The sequence below is a fragment of the Colobus angolensis genome, unplaced genomic scaffold (genome assembly GCF_000951035.1).
Source record: "Colobus angolensis palliatus isolate OR3802 unplaced genomic scaffold, Cang.pa_1.0 Scaffold74, whole genome shotgun sequence".
Classification (NCBI taxonomy): Eukaryota; Metazoa; Chordata; class Mammalia; order Primates; family Cercopithecidae; genus Colobus; species Colobus angolensis.
Window position 1 is genome coordinate 1986158 of NW_012121154.1, and position 21306 is coordinate 2007463.

The 21306-nt window shown below is 35.2% G+C and overlaps 1 protein-coding gene across 1 annotated transcript in view; it reads left to right on the forward strand.

The window, feature by feature from the left end:
* SEMA3D (sema domain, immunoglobulin domain (Ig), short basic domain, secreted, (semaphorin) 3D) overlaps positions 1-21306 on the forward strand; it is a 201857-nt gene that overhangs the window by 119771 nt on the left and 60780 nt on the right. The window contains exons 7-9 of the mRNA XM_011927680.1: positions 5004-5097; positions 7719-7847; positions 19645-19787. Coding sequence (XP_011783070.1) covers positions 5004-5097; positions 7719-7847; positions 19645-19787 — 366 coding nt within the window. The remainder of the gene's footprint in view (positions 1-5003; positions 5098-7718; positions 7848-19644; positions 19788-21306) is intronic.

Consider the following 21306-nt stretch of genomic DNA (forward strand, 5'->3'; position numbering starts at 1 on the left):
AAGATCTTGTAGTAGAATTGCATTATATAAATAATTTCATTTTCCCATCTAATAAAGTTGACCTGTTATGTATAATAGTGGACACTAAGTAAAGAATATTTTAATAATTTTGCTAAAATTTTATAGTCATTGGCACAATGAATTTATTGTTTCAGCTGGACCAAATTGGCATAATGGAAATAAAGGATGTATTAATTAGGAGCAATGTATTCCAGATATCAATTAGCACTTTAATAAGTGAGAAACATGCACATTTTTGCAATTAAATTATTTACCAATAATTTAATTTACTGTCCTTGTGTTATGGACTTCATGCAATCCACTTTACATGGATTATTGCTTTTGAATTTCACAACACTCTTAATAAAGCCAGTGTTATTATAATTACCAATTTACAGGTTAGTAAAAATTAAGTCTCAATGGAATAAAGAATATGCTAAATCACCCAACTAATAAATGGTCTTGCAACAAATTGAATCAAGGCAGTGTAACTCTAGAGCAAGCATGAGCAACTGAGCTTTAGGATAAGTGCTCCCAGTTGTTTCTTGGTGATGTGCAATGTCATCCTCATGTTTATGTAAGTACAGTCATGTGCATCATAACAAAGTTTCCATCAGCAACAGGCTGCATATAATACAGTAGTCCCATGAGATTATATTACCCTATTTCTACTGTATTTTTTCTATGTTTACATATATTTAGATACACAAATGCTTACCATTGTCTTATGGTTGCCTGTAGTATTCAACAGTAACAAGCTGTACATGTTTGTAATCTAGGAGCCATAGGCTATACCATATAGCCTAGGTGTGCAGTAGGCTATACTATCTAGGTTTGTGTAAGTGCACTCTGTGGTGTTCACACAACGATGACATTGCATACCGATGCACTTCTCAGAACATACCCTGTCTTTAAGTGATGCATGACTGTACTTTTTGTGAGTAACCACACATATTTGCAGGATAATTGGCTGTGTTTTTGAAAGTAAAGTCTGGGCTTATGGAAAAGGTTTCTTTACATTGACTTAACTGATTCACACAGAAATGAAACCCACAACTGTAGATGGATAGATTTTGCTTTCTAACCAACTTGTCTAACCAGCCCAGACTCAACTGTTTGAAAATAAAGCAACCCTGACAGTTAAATTTCTGAGCCACTAGGAGACTAGGAAACTTGAATCCATCACTCTTTGTTGGTGGTGTAATGCTCTCTTGTCTAGCTCTGATGCAGGGTAATATATAATGTTAGCTCGTAGCATAAGGTATAATTATGTGATATAGCCCCACAGCTTGAATGTGTTTTGAGGCCTAAGGATAAAGGCCAAACTCACAACCTGCTGAGGGGGGCAAATACTGTTCTATAGCTTCTTAAAAGTCACAAATGCTGGCCGGACACAGTGGCTCACACTTTGGGAGGCCGAGGTAAGCAGATCACCAGAGGTCAGGAGTTCGAGACCAGCCTGGCCAACAAGGTGAAACCCCATCTCTACTAATAATACAAATGTAGCCGAGCGTGGTGGCACGTGCCTGTAATCCCAGCTACTCTAAAGGCTGAGGCAAGAAAATTGTTTGAACTCGGGAGGCAGAGGTTGCAGTGAGCCAAGATTGCACCACTGCACTCCAGCCTGGGTGACAGAGCAAGTCTCTTGTCTCCAAAAAACAAAAAAAAAGTCACAAGTGCTGAAAGGGAATTTAGATTTTAGATGGAGCTAATTAGTAGGTAATTAGCAGCTTGGGACTGTCAAGAAGCTCTGGGGTAGTCAAACTTACAAGTTTCATGAATAAGAGAATTATGAGTAAACAGGGGCATTGAACCTTGAGTTTTCAGCTGGTCTGGTATACAGGTAATTGTATGGCAGCCCTGCTTGAAAATTATTAACTTTTTAAATGAATCATTAGTACCAAGAAATCATTGTACTTCTAGAGGGAGTTTTGAAGGACCTTCCATTTTCAAATAAATAAGGCTCCTCCTAAGGTGGCTGGGAAGAGGGAACAGCAATACACCAAAGGAGCAGAAGAAGGTATACTTCAGGGACTGCTATGCAGTGTGGCTGGGGCAATGGGAAGAAACAGGGAAAAGCTAAGATGAATCCCGGATTTCTGACTTTGCCAGTGAGTTGAAGAGTGGTGTTATTTATTGAGGTGAGAGTAGTAGCAAGTTTGAGGGCAATATGGTGAGTTAGTTTTGCACATTTTGCGTTTGAGGCATGTTCAATAGATCATGCCAAGTGGCCAACTGGAGCTGGAATTTAGGAAGGAAGTCAGTGCTGCTGTCAACAACTTCTAATAGTAAGTTGAGGACAGATGGCCAGAGTTTGAAATATGGTTCCAGTCATTTACTAACTCCATTGCTGTGTGCATACTCTATAAACTTTCTATGCTTCTGCTTATTCAGTAAAATAATGATAATAGTAACTATTTCACAGAATTATTTTCAGAATAAAAATGAGAAAATGATTGCATACTATTTGGCATAGCACTTGCTTCATTCTAGTCACTTAACATTCATTCATTTCTAGATAAGAGAAACACAGAAAGCTAAAGAGGCATGGATATACACAATATGTATATTTTACATATTTCTATAAAATAATATTTGTATCCCACAGTGCTGGGAAACCTTGAAAGCTGTTTAATACTTGGCTTGGTATTGTTTCCTCTGGGACCTCCCCTCTGCTGCTGCAGATCTTATCTTTAAATTGCCATGATATTGACAATAATGTTGCTTAGCTGTTGTGATCATTAAATGTTTTCTTACTATCATTCCTACCTACTTGTATCATCTTTACTTCTCTGCCCATATTTCCACCTGTGTAGCTCAGACAGGTGCTTTTTGCATAATTAATCAAGAATAAGGAACTTCATAGAAGCAATCTTATAAAGTTGAAGTCTCAAAATATAGAGTGCCATTAATTCAGTCAGCTTATTTCAGGAAGCACATGGAATCATCCATTTTTTAAATATTGTTTTCTTGTATGTGTCCTTGACTGGCTCAAGGAAACTTGCTTTCTTGCTATCTTCTATTTCCAGTAGATATTGTCCTCAGCTTCCACAAATATCAATATAATGGGCTTCCATGGATCATTTAATCAAATATTGTATTCAAAAACAGAAGTCTATACAATTGTAAGAGTTTATCTAGTACCTTGGGTCCACTGTTACATTTTCCCGGGTATTTGTTTTTTCTTTAATACTTCCTTCCTTCCTCTTTCCCTCAGTTCCTCCCTCCCCCGCCTCCCTTCCTTTTTTTTTTCAGCTTTTTACTATAATTTTCCGGGGCATCAGGATTCAGTTCACTTTTCTCTTTACAATATCCCATTACAGACTTTTGAGTCAATAAATCTATTTGATCTGTGGAGAATAATGTACCCTTAATGATATTTAAATATGCTTCCGAGTCACCATACACAGTTGTTTTCCCCTGGCATATCTCTGACCCCATCCGCAGTTGGGGAGCGTGCCCTAAATGTGTTCTCATTAAACTTTTTTTCATAGCTCAGTTCCACTATTACAACTTTTCATTAGTTGGCCTATGCTAACAAAACATACTTGGATTTGATCACATTGTCGTCACAGTGAGTCTACAAATTAACTTCAACACATTTTTAAATCTATGTGTTTGAAATTCTGAGACTAGGTGAGTTAAGAGGATAAATTTTGGAGACAGTCATTAATTCAACCTCCACTTTGCCTCTTACTAGCTATGTGAGAGAATAAGATCGGTAACCCTTTCTATCCTCAATGCGATATTTGCAAGTCTGGAATTATTAAAGTATCACCAGCTACATTATTAGGCTGGTGGTGAGAATTCAATGAGATAAAGGGCATAAAGTTGCTGGCATTAGATTAGTACCTATTTAAGTACCATTATTATTTGTATTAAAGTGTTTACTTAAAATTATGATCCATAAATTGTTAACCAGGCTATTTAAATTGCTATTAGTATTTAGTATATTTTTTTTTTAATTAGGCAATAGTTACTATTGGTCTTGTTCAAAAGAAAAACAAAGATCTGAAGTGCAACATAACACATAATTTTCTCTGTCTCTTTTGCTTTGTTGCTTGTGTTCTACATAAGTTGCACTGAATGGTCCTTTCTTATTACATGTGTGCTCTGATATAACCTAATAGATACGTCACCTAGACAGAATGTCTGAAGTGCAGGATTTCTGTAACTAGTGCATGCACAGAGTGAGTCATCATTCTTTCTGCTGGATGGTAGTGCTGTCATTGTTATGAAACACTCAATCTCATGGGGCCATATTCATTATACATTCATATTTTTTCTTGGAAAGTTCAACTTAAGATGTTATTTCTTTTCCCGAATACTAAAAGTCTGCCAATGTCATTCTGTCTGTGGCCACTATTATAAAAATAGATGTTTCAGCCAAAGTAACTATGTGGTTTAATGTGTACAGTGTTTTCGTAATAGTGAAATACTACAACATGATTTTTTTTTTACCCAGATGTATCAACAACTTGAAAATGAACTGTCTGCCTTAGAACACTTTTATATTACTATAATTTTAAAAACTATTACAAGGTTTAAGTCATTTGACATAGTTGAAGATGCTTAGTTATATAAATCATAATCATTATCCTGAAAGTATGATTATTATAGCAAATCTATTTCTTAACAGATGAAGTTGGTTTTATTAGGCTTAATAAGTTAGTCATGAAGCTCAAGAAATGTGTGTTCTTAGTGGTGATTTTGATGTTGATAATGGTGAAGACTAAATGTACTGATGAGTACATTACTACTTCCATTTGAAAAACTCACTCAGTATTATCATTGCCACTTTGGGCAAAGGGAGACCAAAACATGGTTATTAAGTCTTGCCAGATATGTTTGCTAAAAAGTTAAGGAGTCCAGCATGATGCACATGCTGTATACTCAATTAGTTTTATCAAATTCATGAGTTGGAATTCAGTTGGTATCTCCCACATTCTTACTGTTTGTAATATTTTTAAAAAGTTCACTGATATTAATATTTCTCATAACAGGATGTTATATTCAAACTAGACACACATAATTTGGAGTCTGGCAGACTGAAATGTCCTTTCGATCCTCAGCAGCCTTTTGCTTCAGTAATGACAGGTAAGATCAATGATAGGCAGTTCTTATCCTTAAATGGTTTTCTAAGAGTTATTTGTTGACTGAACCACATTTTCCTATTGAGTTAAAGTAATTTTTGACTAATCTTCCACCAGCAATTTGTTTCCATTATTTTAGTGCCAGATTTGTCTGTACTAAGCATCCTTCTCAGTAAAGGAAGGCCACAGCAATCCATGGTGTCTGCACAGTTACTTTTTAAATGAACTTCTGATTGAATTTTTATAATGTAAAAGAACACATAATTATGTGTTCTATATTTTATATTTGGATGTCTGGGGATTTTCTTATGTTGTAATATCTCCCTATCTGACTTAGTATGGAAATTAAATTTAGCAATTCCCTATGTGGGTAAATTAAATCAAATTAATCAAGCTGTAGAACACAGATAATAGAATGTTATAACATCTTCCTTTGCAATTTCACTGTAACCTGATTATATCAGTGGAAACTGAAATTTCTGCTAGCGTAGCTAGTCTTCTCTCACTTTGTATACATCTTAAATTCTCTTATGAGATAGCTATCTTGTTCAAAGAAGCAGTGCTGTGTGGTCTGAAGTCTGTTCCAAGGAATGTCGACAAGACTTCTGAATTTCAACCATTATAAGGACTCCTTTTGTCTTGGTTTGGTTCATGACTTTAGTCTCTTTCTATTTAACTTGTCTGTCAAATGTTTGAATAGACGATAAGAGTGAAGCACCACGACATTTTAATTTTCACTTAGTGAAAACTAGTGATTTTCCTTTGAAGTGACAACATGAGTGTATTTGTGTTTTTTGAAAATTATGTGACTAATGGTCAGGCATTATTCTCAGAAAATGAGAAACATGGTTTGTGATTCTGATTTGTGAAGTGGAGTTGGCACACTCTTAATAAAAAGCAAAACAAAACAATAGATTGTTGGCAGTTGTTACACCCCTTATGAATCTCCAAGTAATTTTAGGTACAAGAAAGAAGTTTGAAAGCCTGGATATTCAGATCTAATTTTTATGTTGAAATATATTTTTCCTAACAAAACATTCAAATACTTGCAATTTTATAGTTTTCAAAGTGACAGTTCGCTTCGTTTACCAAACTTTTTAATAATGTCTTTGTTATTATTATTTTATTCTTTTTAAAAAATATGCCCACAATGAAATATTGCCATTTACCTGATACATTGTAGGGAAATACTGTAAGAGGATGGAAGCAGTACCTAATCTATGTCTACTTTACATGGAGTTCTCTCTCTCTCTCTCTCTCTCTCTCTCTCTCTCTCTCTGTGTGTGTTTCTTTAGAAGTTAGCTATCTCATTCTTAAGGTTGAATTATCTCTGATTGTTCACTGAAATCTTATTTAGATGGATATAAACAGGGGCTATAGAAAGTATCTTCATGCCTTCTTATACAAGGCAGAATTTTAAAGATACGTTTCTGAGCAAAAATAAATTTCAGTGACAACACAATGTATTTGTTCTCATATTTAGGCATTCATAAAATCTAAATGCTTTGTAGGGATTAGCCATTTTTTACATTGTGGTATTAAATGTAAAGCCAAGTGGCTGACTAACAAGTTTCTTGAAATAGTAAAGGTTTACCTCTCAAAGAGACAACATATTCTCCTGCAGGGACAGCCTTCTTCCTGCCACTCCACCCCACCCCTACCCAACACCCTGACTAACATTAGGGTACATGGATCCCTACTCCCTTCTTCTCCTTCCCTTATGTTTTTCTCACTCCCCTTCCTTCCATCTTCTTCCTCTCTCTAACCTGCCTTTTCTCTTTTCTCTTTGTCCTCCCCTTCTCCTGCCTCCGCTTTTCCCCCTCTTCCTCTTACTTCCCTTCTTCCTCCTTCTCACCATCCCTTCTCTCCTCCTCCTTTTCCTTCTCCTTTCTTCTTCGTTCTTCTCTCCTTTATGTCTCTTTTTCTCCTTGACATTCCCCTTCTCTCTTTTCTTTCTTTCTGTCTCTGGTGAAACAGAACATGCATTTTACACAAAGAACAGAACAAAGAAGTTTGGTATGCAGTAATGACAACATCTTTCCCCTTTCAAGAATTCCTGTTTATCAGAACTATTAGAGACATGATTAGCTACAAAGAATGCAACATGTTATAATTACCAAGAATGACTTCAGTGCTGAAAGCTCCCTTTCAGCAGAGGTTAGGCAAAGAAAATTCGTGGTCATTGAGGTTGTGTCAGTTAAGTAAATACTAATTACACAATCCATTCCTCATTATGGCATTTAGCTTTTCATATTTTTTGTGTCTTATTCTAAAGAGGAACTCTTAATTATGATATTTATTTGAATTATTTGTGGGGAGAGGAGAAAGAGGAATTGCTTATTATTATTTATTGAAAAGGGAAGCTGATGCATGCGCAATTATTAATTCAGAAGAATTTGGCCTGTTTTATATTCAAGTATTCAGCATCACCTTACCAAAGTAAATTGAGTTATCCTTTCTTCAACTGAGATAAATTTTCAAAATCTGAATGTGAAATTTATGAAACAATACATTCTGATATTAAGCAACAAACATCTTTGGTGTCATGCTGTAAAATTTGTATATGTTAAATAGCATCTACTGCTGTACTCTTAAAAGCTCTGTGTACTTTTTTCTCCCTCTCAGATGAGTACCTCTACTCTGGAACAGCTTCTGATTTCCTTGGCAAAGATACTGCATTCACCCGATCCCTTGGGCCTACTCATGACCACCACTACATCAGAACGGACATTTCAGAGCACTACTGGCTCAATGGTTAGTGATTTTTTTTGTTGTTCGCTTTTGATTGTCTTGCCTTTGGTTTAAAATAGATAAGAAGTGCATTATTATCCATTCAAATGTATTTTGGAATAATTGATTTAGCTCAACATTATAAAATACATTTGAAATAATTCCTCACTAAGAAAATCTCCAAACCCTTTTGTTTATATAGTAATACATAATATTTATTGAGTGTGTGCTATTCCTCAACACTCTTCTATGCTCTAATTAATATTTTACATATTTACAATGACATCTGGGATGTATCATTATTTTATTCTTTAATATGCATAAACTATTATGCTATAAAAATACTGAAGTACGGAGAAGTAATTTGGTCAAGGTCTTACAACTTGTCAGATGCAGAGTGAGAATTCAAGCAGGCACTCTTACTCTTGTAGTCTTTGTAAAGACCAAGGCATGTACTGTCTGTTAGCCCAATGAACTGGGGTTAGATTATAATGGTAACTTCTGTTGCTTAAAAATAATATACATTTGGGTAAAGACACTTCTCTTCAAAATTTTAAGCATATTAATACTGACATAATTTTGTCTGACTACCATTTTATTTAAGAATCATACAATATTTTGAGTTTAAAATTTTTTAAAAAACATAAGAATCTTATAATTGAATTTATTTAATTAATCCAAGGAACACTACAAGGCATCCAACTCCACCCCACTCCCCACTACCGCCTTACAACAGATCAAATTTTATCATGATTCGCTAACATATGACTTTATTCCACTGTGTGGCAGAATGACTTAATACTGTAATTTAAGCAGGCAGGCATTTTTCATTCCCATAACAAATATTGGACCTTAGTGAAGGAGGCCAGGGTAGAGATTTCCTAGGGGCTATCTCTCTATCTCTCAGTGCCTTTTAAGCAGTGACAACATAAACAAAAGGAAAAACACTTTGAAAACATTTCTTTAGTCAAAAACTCCAGATCTATTTGTTTATACAACAATGTGTTTCTCATCAGCCAAAAAAGTACCCTTAATAGGTAGTCTTAAAAGGGAAAACAAATATAGAATATCCTGGACTATGTGATTACCCATTAATTTCTTAACACACATGAAAAGCAAAGCTATCTTTTTGTGCATTGTCAGATATTTGTGAAATTATTTGGTTTGAAAGTAAGTTCTTAGATGTCACCTATAGAATAGCTTAGATACCTATTTGAGTAAAAAGATATTTTATGGCTTAAAATGAAGTATAAGATTGTACCTCTGTCTTGGAATGACAAATACCATGTTTTTCCTCCTCTAAAAAACAATAGTATTTTTTCCATTACTGTAACATATTCATTAATAAGTCGGCAACATTGTCAATACAATAAATGTAGGAAATATGCATTCAACTATTATTTGCCTAGCTATGCTATTTTTAGTGCTGTATGAAGAAGATTAGAGATTAGGAAGCCTTTGAATTGGTTTAACAATTTCCTTCATAAATAACTTCTGAGACCCTATTGCCTACTGGGTGCTACTCTACCCCTGTGGCCTACATAGATAGATAGGGGAGGGTCACTGACCTCACAGATGATGAATGCCTTGCTCAGCCTGAAGCATAAAGCAAGAGTGGGAGACAAGGCTACAAAGCTGTAAATATTATCTTGAAACCATGATGGCTTACTTTTTAATCAAGGAGTCAGAACTGTGTTTTTCTAAAGGTAACTTACAAAAACAATAGCATGTTTTTTAATAGTATGAATGGAAGACTAAAGAAGGACGAGGACAGAGAGACAAGAGGCCATTGCATGAAAATAGGGAAATGAGAAAGGGACAGCAACAAAGGTAGTGGAAGTGGGGATGGGCATGAGAATATACTGCAAAGAATATTTGAAAGAGAATATACTGGCTTGTAAATAGAAGAATCCAAGGACATGAGGCAGGGCTCAAGAGATTTGGATGCTGGGAAAATTTGCAATTAAAGAAGCCAGTAGAATGGAGGAAATTGAAGGTAGGAGAAGAGGCAAATGGTAGAGGAAGTCTCAACTGACCGAATTCAAGTAAATAATTATGATGCAGAAAAACTGACTTTTATGATCCTAGGAGATTCAAGGCAGACTGCTTAGCAGTTTAAAGCCAGGGTGATCATATGACCTACTTTGCCCAGGACATTTTCAGTTTGCTTCTGTTCTTTTACTCTTAAAAGTGTCCCAGTTTAGACCAAAATTATAGCTTTGTTTCTGTGGAACTTATTTATTTGTGCTTAGTTCCTGAGTGGTGACTTTGATCAAACTTTAATGTCCATTCAAATTATTTGTTTGTAAATATGGAATCTATTAACAATAGAATCTATTTACAGGGTGTTATAAGGATTAAATTAAATCATATCGGGAAGTCTATTAGAAGATAATTTTAAGAGCTGAATTAATGTCAATATCATCATGATCATTATTATTCCTGAAGGTAGCAGTGGGAGGTAGAAGTGGGGCTAAAACCTGAATGCCGTGTGAGTCTCCACCATCTCTTTAGCATTTTGTATTATTGACCGCCTTTTCATTCTCTCCCTCTACACCTCATAATTCTGTGAGCTCATCCATCCGAATAGTTTCCACTGTTTCCTGTGTTCCAGTGTTTCCTAAAATTGTATTTCCAACCTTTTCCTGTAACTAAGTGGCCTTAAAAATAATTTATTTGGATGACTTCCATTTTCATTCTAGATTAAAAGAAAAAAGATTATTGTTTTATATAAAAATCAAGATATGTAAGCCTTAGTTTTGACTGTGCTGTTAAATTGCTTTAAGGTTTTTACAAGTGGTTTAATGACCCTTTGTTTTAATTGGATCTAAAGTCTAAAATCTTGTGAATGTTATAGATCCTGTTTCTTCTTTCAAATCTGTCCTCCAATATCCATTTTCTAATTTTTATCTATTTTAACTTTCTTAACTTCATCCACCCAGTTACCTTGGAGTTATCTTTGATTCCTTCCTCTTCTTCCTCTCCTTTATCTAATCTATCGCTAAGAGCTTTTACTTCCTTGAAAATATCTGCTGACCTTGTTCTTTCTATGGTTACCATTTTCCTATAGGGCTTCATTACTTCATCTCTGGTTTATTGCCACCATTTTATTGTTTACTAACTGCTCTCCCCATCTCTCATCTCTTCCCATTCAAATTTATTTTATATAATATCCATGCTAGTCCTATCTTTGGCACTTTTAAAGTGCTATTTTACTTGACTGTTATAATCCTGAGAGAATTACTATTTGCAGTTTACATTTGGTTATATATTAGATGTCAGATAATAGTTCATAGTTAAACAGCAAGTAGAGGTGAGACTGAAGCCCGAATATGTGTATCTAGCCCCCTACATTGTATTATTTCCGTTGTATGATACAGTTCATCAGCTCAAAATCTACTCTTTTGATGGCATATCCTCTGCTCTTTGCAGCCTCACTACAAACTGGGCCATATGTACATGCCATGTAGGGCAACAGCAAACCAAGGATGTGGGTCTGGTAGCAGGAATTAGGACAGATAGAGAAAATGGAGTTCAGCAAGCAATGAGGGAGACCTAGGCAATCTGGCTGGAGCCAGGGAAAGCAGGGAAAGTGCAAGCAGCCAGTCAGATGTTTGCTGAGGGAAAGGCAGGCCAGAGCTAGAAGAGCACAATGCTTCAGGAGACTCAGTCATTCAGGAGTTTCCCAGTCCACAGAAACTAGGGCAGAGTAAGGGGAGAAATTATAGAAATGATGATATTCTTATAATGAAGAGGGATCTGATGGACTCAGACAAAATATTGGCTTGCTAAGAGGACATTTCTGTCCTTTATGAGAAATGGCCATTTTCCAGATACAGTCAGCCTATGGTCCAAAGTCAATGGGGTCATCTGTCTGGAGTCAGGAGTGGGAGGGGAGAGAATACAGATGAAGTGCGACAACTGAATATTTAACTGTTAAGATGCAGTTTCTAAAGAATTATAATTTTTAATACGATGCTACATGAATCTTTTATAAATCCATTTTTATCACTGAAGCATTTAGGGAGTTTAAAATTCTTGATACATGTGTGCATGCCATATTGTGTTCTGTGCCCCACTTGGCATTAACCAGAGTGAGATCAGCTAACCACTTAACAGTACAAGGATCCTTCTCAGAATTATTCTAGGACTGTTTAATCCAGTTTCAAGACTTAAGAAGTAGGAATCCTGATTCCTTCCTTAAGATACTAATCCATCTAGCAAATACCTTACGAGGAGTATACAAAATGGCAAAGATGAAATTTTTTCATCTTTGAGGCAGTTTTCATGTGAAGTTGTAAAAAGTGTTTTTTACAGTACTTTTATGGGCATTTCTAAATGAAGACTGATGGTTCCACACTTTGATTTATCAACTTAATCTTAAAACATATAGGAAACAGGAATATAGATGCAGACTAGGGTGTTTACTCAAATGCAGTTGAGCTTTTGTTACAATTTTAGGATAAAACTAAGAAGTGTGACCACTTGGAAGATGAAAGCAAGCAATAACGCCTCAGATGCAAGCAGATGTTTTTGTTTTCTTTCTTGGAATAGATGAGAACTTTTGTTTTAAATTTTCATTTTTAACATATGGAGACAGTTTTCATTTGAAGTTTCTCTTGGGGTGATCTGTTGTCTGTAAACTCTCCTTCCACATGAAAGGAGAACATTAAAAAATAGTAATAGGGAAATGAGACTATAAGAAGTAGTAAAAGGAAGTTAGGAACTCACTGTTTGTTAAATAATGCTAGTGTGCTCATCTGGGTGAAAAGAGGTTTATAGGGAGAAAGGGAAGTATTGTGTGCTGCAGGCCACATGAGTTTATGCCATTTTCTTTTGGCATTGCCTCTGGTGTCATGCTAGAAGTTCATCTGAAAATGCACGATTTCAAACTGCATTCCTTTTGGGGCATGTACTTAAATGCCAAATGGAGAAAATGTGCTATAATAAAGCCCAGGTGCCTAATGGTATAATTTTAAATTGTTAAATTCATCAAGTATGTACTGATTAAATGATACCTCTTTTTACCCAAATTTGGCAACAAATCAGGAAGAGCTTCTGTCATAAAATACTAACATCAGAGTTCTAAGACTGGATCTCAACAGAATCTACAAGAAAGAAATTCTGTTCTTGCAACTTGTATTTATTTTTAACTCTCAAGTATGCTTCCTGTTTAAATTACAGAATAAAGCACTATTTGATACTAACTCTTTTTCTTATAATTAAATTTCTTTATACAATAAACATTTAGCTTTAACACCTCCAGTATTCCCCTCTAAAACATTTTTTACAGTGCTGGCAAGAGAACCAATATTTAAAAGAGAGTTCAATAAAATCAATAATGACTGAATAAACAAATAAGACTATGGTATACATTAGTTGAAAGGTAAAATCAATATCGCTTGGAAAATTATCCATGCTCTTTCCTCCTCCCACCTCATTGATGTCATACGGAAATTTCTGAAACATAGACTGGTGTCATAGCCTACCTATTGGCCATGTCAAATAGCCATTCCTGTCAACACTTGGATGACTTTTTTCATATCCTAAATGGATTGTCCTATGCATTTCTACAATATGACAATGAATTGCCATATTTATTTATACTCCTTTTAGACATCTTTTATCTTTCTATTCTATTTTATTATTCTGCCCTTTTTCTTTTAATTGAACTGTGAAAACAAGTGAACAGCAATCAGTTCATGGAACCCCTTCTCCCATTTGAGTGACTGAGGAAAGCTTTATAAGCGACTCTCTCCTTCATATTGGTATCCCTTTTAACTGTTATGTTTTTCTGTTTCAAATCACTGAGTTCTGATTTTTTTTTTTTTCTCTCTAGAGAGGAGATTCTATATACTTTGCACCCTTATGTTATTTTTTAAATTATAAATTCAATTTAATAATTTTGTAGATTTGACAGGACACTAAAATTTCAAGGGCCATCATGCTGCATGTGTAATTTCTATATTAATTATATGTAAGTGCCACGATAAATTCTACTAATGTTAATACCAATTTTAATTCTACATATTTGTGAAGATAAGGAAAGCCAATCATTTCCTATAATTTCTGCATGGTTTCAGTTTTATGTATTTTTTCCCATTTATATTACTTAAGAATTTATTATTAATTCCCCATACCGCCCTGTCCATCCATACAATTGTATTACTGACCTTGATTAATGAGTCTAAATGTATCTTTTTCCCATTCCATGTATACATAGGGTTTTATTTATTTTTGTATTTGTATATGTTTGAAATACACATGGCAGTTCAGCTAGAGAATTCCATCCAGTTTGGCAGCACTGGATTTAAACATCTGTAAATTCAAAAAGTTCTGTAGATTCTTATTCATCCCTGGTCTGTGTTTGTGGGAACCTCCAGTTGGTTGTTTTTGTCTGTTCATTGTTGTAATATCATTTTAAGTCAGTGGGAAAAATCATGGCTAGGCATTCTCCTTAGCCATGTCTTGACCATTTGTCAATATTTCCTTAATCCAGATTATACTTGGTTTGATACAGAGTATCAGTTGTTATTAATTCTTGCATTAATTCAATAATTTTCTTTTTTTGCACTAAGTTCCTTGAATATAATAAATACATTATTTCTCTGTTTTCTTAAATTTCAGAAACCCAAATCTCACATTTATAGAACAATTTGATCCCACAAAGAGTTCCTTTTTTTTTTTTTTTCTTTTGAGACAGAGTCTCGCTCTGTCACCTAGGCTGGAGTGCAGTGGTGTGATCTCGGCTCACTGCAAACTCCACCTCCCAGGTTCACACCATTCTCCTGCCTCAGCCTCCTGAGTAGCTGGGACTACAGGTGCCTGCCACCAGACCTGGCTAATTTTTTGTATTTTCAGTAGAGAGGGAGTTACACCTTGTTAGCCAGGATGGTCTCGATCTCCTGACCTGGCGATCTGCTGGCCTCAGCCTCCCAAAGTGCTGGGATTACAGGTGTGAGCCACACCAAGAGTTGCTTTTTAAAAGAAAACATATTCAAATAAAAAATCTGAAGTACTGGTTTGAGATTAAAAAAAAAAAGATTTTTACTTTGCTCAGTGATTAAAACCAAATGTTTGTGATTTACTAATAATTTGAAAGAGGGCCGGGTGGGGGTGGGGAGAGACGTTGAATGGAATTGTTAATTGACCTTGCCAATTTGAGATTAGTTAGAAAAAAATAAATACTTTATGTGATTTTCTAAAGTTTTATTTTTATATGTTTTTGAAAAACCATACCAAAGTGAGGTTATCAAGAATATAAAAAGTCCATTGAAGTTCTAAATTACCGACAAAACAAACAAAACAAAACAGGAAAATAATATAGAATAAGGAGAAGAAAGTTCATGAATGTATTTCCCTCCTCTCTTTCCCTTTCAAAGCTTTGCATTAAAGCAAAGAAGAGATTGGATGGGAGACACACGGCCAACCCAGAGAGGCTGAGACTTTTTGTTGTTGTTGTTGTTGTTGTTTTGTTTTGTTTGAGACGTAGTCTCTCTCTCTATCACCCAGGCTGGAGTGACTTGGTGTGATCTCGGCTCCCTGCAACCTCTGCTTTCCGGGTTCAAGGGATTCTCGTGCCTTAGCCTCCCAAGTAGCTGGGATTACAGATGTGCACAACCATGCCCGGCTAATTTTTGTATATTTAGTAGACAGGGTTTCACCATATTGTCCAGGCTGATCTCAAACTACTGACCTCAAGTAATCCACCCACCTCAGCCTCCCCAAAGTGCTGGGATTATAAGCATGAGCCACCACACCCAGCCCCAACATTAACTTTTGTCTATTGAAAAAGGCTACTGTGAAGCTTTCTTTATTGGGATATTGGCCAATTACTGTGCATTTGCAGGAGAGTGATTTTCATTACACATGGGGCACACAGCAATCAGAGCTCTAGGCAAAACTCTAGAAAAGACAATATTGATCTTTTTCACATCCTGCCAATTTATTTTTCTTTTAAACCTTTCTGGCTTCTCTTTTCTCTTGCTTCTACTTCTTAAAAAACCAGTGCTCTGTGCTTCTTTCCAAGTGCCACTCATTTCCTACTTAAAGTCTTTCCTTCATTTCTCAATAACCATACTGTCTGTCTTCTTTGCTTTAATCCAATTATTTCTGAACTAATATCATCCTATTACACATCTGTTACCTGGCTAATTCACAGTTATTTAAAACCAAGACTTAAAATGCCCAATACCTCTTAAACAAGGATTTAGAAACACAAATAGATTTATCACTGATACAGTGAAAAGAGGTTTATCATATTGCGAACATTTTTACACTGTACATATATTATGGCCATCTTTCCAGGTCAGTACATAAAGATCTAGTAAATTTTTAATAATGACATATTGTTTTTACAAGTACGTGGATGTACTAAATTTTCTATTAATCCCTCTCTATTGTCATCATAATGATAATGCTTATCAGCCTCATAACTATATTAATAATAAATCACATTTATTAAACACTTATTGTATAATCAGCCTTTGCCTGATGCTAAATGCTATACATATATATATATATGCTGTATATATATATGCTATATAAATTTCAGTATGACATCAATTGGGTGGCAGGAGGAAAAAGCATAGATATTTTTTGAAGTGCTATTTATTTTACCTTTTAACTAATATATACCATAAATAGCCTTATTCTGTTTATTCAGTCATTGTTGATTTTATAGAACTCTGGTAAACATTGGCTTTTGTATTGTAAAAATTGTTTTGGGGGGAATACTGGAGGTGTTAAAGCTAAATGCTTGTATAAAGCTATATATATAAATGCTATGTATATAGCATATATAAATGCTATATATAAAATGTTATGTATATGGTATATATATAAAATGCTATATATAAATGCTATATATAGCATATATACACATATAAAAAGGAATTTTATGCTTATATAGATGCTTTATGTATATGAATGCTATATATACACACATATAAATTCACTTGGTAATAATATAAATTATCTTATTAGGTAGATGACATTGGTAGTCTTATATTACATATGAGTAAATTGAGTCATTGAAAAGATAAATAATGTGTCAAAAGTCACCACTCCAGTAAGTGGCAGAGAAAAGATATAAACTCAGAAAGTTTATCTAGAGCCTATACTGCTATATTGAACTTGAACAAAATACTATTGGTTATTTCCATTTTTATACCGCTAGGGCAATTACACAAAATTCATCAAAGTATTAATACATCACAATACCATCTCACACCAGTTAGAACGGCAATCATTAAAAAATCAGGAAACAACAGGTGTTGGAGAGGATGTGGAGAAATAGGAACACTTTTACACTGTTAGTGGGATTGTAAACTAGTTCAACCATGATGGAAAACAGTATGGCAGTTCCTCAAGGATCTAGAACTAGATGTACCATATGACCCAGCCATCCCACTACTGGGTATATACCCAAAGGATTATAAATTATTCTACTACAAAGACACATGCACACGTATGTTTATTGCGGCACTATTCACAATAGCAAAGACTTGGAATCAACCCAAATGTCCATCTGTGACAGACTGGATTAAGAAAATGTGGCACATATACACCATGGAATACTATGCAGCCATAAAAAAGAATGAGTTTGCATCCTTTGTAGGGACATGGATGCAGCTGGAAACCATCATTCTCAGCAAATTATCCCAAGAACAGAAAAGCAAACACCGCATGTTCTCACTCATAGGTGGGAACTGAACAATGAGATCACTTGGACTCGGGAAGGGGAACATCACACACTGGGGCCTATCATGGGGAGGGGGGAGAGGGGAGGGATTGCATTGGGGAGTTATACCTGATATCAATGATGAATTGATGGGTGCTGATGAGTTGATGGGTGCAGCACACAACATGGCACAAGTATACATATGTAACAAACCTGCACGTTATTCACATGTACCCTGGAACTTAAAGTATAATGAAAATTAAAAAAAAAAAAATACATCACAATATGTCAAAATCAGTGCTAGATATTTACTATTTCCTAAGCCTTTTATGAAAGACATGGTGGTTACTTGAGCTTCCCACAGTCGCAGCTGCTGCATGTGTTACCCCAGCCTGGACTTGCTTCTGACTTCACCTCCTCCTTCCTTTGCCCTCCACCTTCCAGCTCAGGGATCCCTTCCCTCAGGGCTGTGTTCTCTGAGTAGAATGTGGTAGATGGTGGATCATAAAAGTAAATACCCTTCTGGGGTACAGAAAATGTTAAGAGGGGATTAACCTGAACTAATCATTCAATGTGTCCCCTGGCACCTAGCTAACCCTGGCTCCAGACTGAACCCCTAACACTGACCACAGACTGAGCCCTCTAACCTTGGCCACCATATGATTGTTATTTGTGGCCGGACACTAAGTGAGAAGATTTCTTAGAGTGTGTTTTTTTTTTATTGTATTTTGGGTTCTGGGGTACATGTGAAGAACGTGCAGGTTTGTTGCATAGGTATATATGTGCCGTGGTGGTTTGCTGCACTCATCAACCCATCATCTATATTGGGTATTTCTCATGATGCTATCCCTCCCCTAGTCCCCCACCCCTAGACGGGCCCTGGTGTGTGATGTTCCCCTCCCTGTGTCCGTGTGTTCTCGTTGTTTGGCTCCCACCTGCGGGTGGGAGAGTGCGGTGTTTGGTTTTCTGTTCTTGTGTTGGTTTGCTGAGAGTGATGGTTTCCAGCTTCATTCATGTCCCTGCAAAGGACATGGAACAGCCCTTCATGCTAAAAGCTCTCAATAAACTAGGTATTGATGAAATGTATCTCAAAATAATAAGAGCTATTTATGACAAATCCACAGCCAATATCATACTGAATGGGCAAAAACTGGAAGCATTCTCTTTGAAAACCGGCATAAGACAAGGATGCCCTCTCTCACCACTCCTATTCAACATAGTATTGGAAGTTCTGGCCACGGCAATCAGCAAAAGAAAGAAATAAAGGGTACTCAGTTAGGAAAAGAAGATTTAAAAAAAAAAAAGTTATTGCCTCAGAGAAATCTTATCATGCCCCACCAATAGAGACATAATTCAAAGGACACATCCTATCTAACTGATTATAAATCAACAGTATATACCTTTACCAACTGTAATTTATAATCCATCAGTAAAAGATAGGAGGATGAGAGGCAGAGAGGGGCAGCAACAGAATCTCTTACGTAGGTGAACAAAAAAATTGAAATAAACAGAGCCTACTCCACCTGGACCTCAGAACCTCATGGTCAACAATATCAATGTGCTTTTTATTATGTTTGCTAACATAACCCTGCCTCTACTCATAATGATAAAAGAGGAATTGAGCCATGATTCCAGAATATTCATGAAACTAAATATTTATAAGCAGAACAGACAATAAATGTTTGAGAACAGTAAGTTACAAGCACTCAAATATGAAATATGCAACCTCTGCCCTTTGTTGTAGCTTTCAGTTGTGAAGAATAGTTTTAAAAATAAAATTTAGTCTCCTAATGAAAAACAGAAAAAGAAATACATGGTGGTTAAAAACTTCATTATATAGAAAGAGAATATAAAATCATAGTATCTCCATATCTGAAAAGATCTACAAGTAATTTAATCTAGTCATGTTCTCACCTGTTCTCGGGAATTCCTGGAGAACTTGTTCAGTACCTCTATGCTGATACATATTTATACATTGTGTCATGTTCATTTATATACAACATCTCATTTTCCACATCCTGCCCATAGTTCATTTTTTTAAAATCCTACTGCTAATTGCTTTTACATGGAAATATCACCATCCTATGATCACTGGATTGTTTCAGCATCTTAATTTATAGCTTCTTTTCTTTCAAACAGGAGCAAAATTTATTGGAACTTTCCCCATACCAGACACCTACAATCCAGATGACGATAAAATATATTTCTTCTTTCGTGAATCATCTCAAGAAGGCAGTACCTCTGATAAAACCATTCTTTCTCGAGTTGGAAGAGTTTGTAAGGCAAGATATATTTATATGTTTTACTTAAAGCATATATATATGTATATGTATGTGTGTGTATACATACATATATACATAATATATTACATACATATATACATGCATATATGCATAACATATATACATACCTATATACATAGTATATATACATAATATATTACTTAAAGCATATATATATGAAAACAACATGCAAGGTTTAAGTCAAAGTTAATGCCCATTATTCATAAATGGTATGATTCATACTACCCTAGATGTGTAATTTTTGAGATCCAAATGTTAAAAAGAAAAGAAAAGAAAGAAAAAGAAAAGAATTCACATTTTTCAAACATTACAGTTTGTTTTCCAACAGTGCCTGGACTGTTGCCCTGGTGTGAGTTACACATCTTTGACAGCTTATTTCTTTTATTGAAGGGCTATACCTTTGCCAGTGATTGCTATTCCCAGTAACATCATTGCATTGTCCTGATCCCTGGAGCTTAACATTTTTTTATATAATGTTAAATAATCCAAATGAAAGTAACTTAATGTAATCCCTAGAGTAATTTAAGTATCATCAGATGTATATTCTATATTTTTATCATCATGCACATCACACATGTAAAATTATATATCATTACATGTATCAAATAAGCTGAAATTTTGTTATATTATTACTCTATTAAATATTTTCTAGACCTGTAATCTAGATTAGGTTCTGAGGGAAAATGAGGCAAAGAGGAAAAAACAAATAAGCACAAGGAAAAATATTTATTTTGAAGAAAACTGCAATGAGTTTTTAATCTTGCTATTTTATGTAAATTATAGATAAGCACAGATACTCTATGAGAAGCTTCTATTTTTGATTGAATACAAGCTTTATGGAATAATAATGCTACTATAATCATACTTTGACTTCAGTATATTATTTTTCGCTTAGATTTGTCTCCACTGAAATAACTTTTCTTAAATATACACCTTTAGCATCAACTCAGTTATTAAGGGGAAGAGCTGTTAATAAATACTCTCAGCGGGAAGCTTTATTCGGTCTTGTACAAACTTTTCATTTTCTTCCATCTGAACCTATCACGTTTTTGTTTCAATCTGTACCCTCAGGCTTCTGAACACTTTCGGGGACAGAAATACAAACCATCATTGCACTTAAAAGTGCTAATGAAAACATGGCTTTTGAATGAGGCCAACTTGTGAGCCCAGATCATTCTTTACCTAGTGTCCTAGCCAATAATGCTGTCTCCCACTGATCCCCTCACCCCCAGGGTACAGATTCTCTAAAAAGCATTCTCATTCTTTCAGACTCTAAGAATTCACAGTAATTTCTCTTGAAGCCTCTTGCCTAGAGATGAATGCCTGTTGTTTGGAGTAGTCCTAGTGTGTTAGTGTATTGAAGCATGCCTTACAGCAACAGTATCCTGATCCTGAAAAGCTGTGTTGTGGGTTGACATTATTTGTATAAATGAGCTCTGTTAAATAAAGAATGAGGGATTTACAATCAATTAAATGAATTTCAAGAGTCACTTTCTGA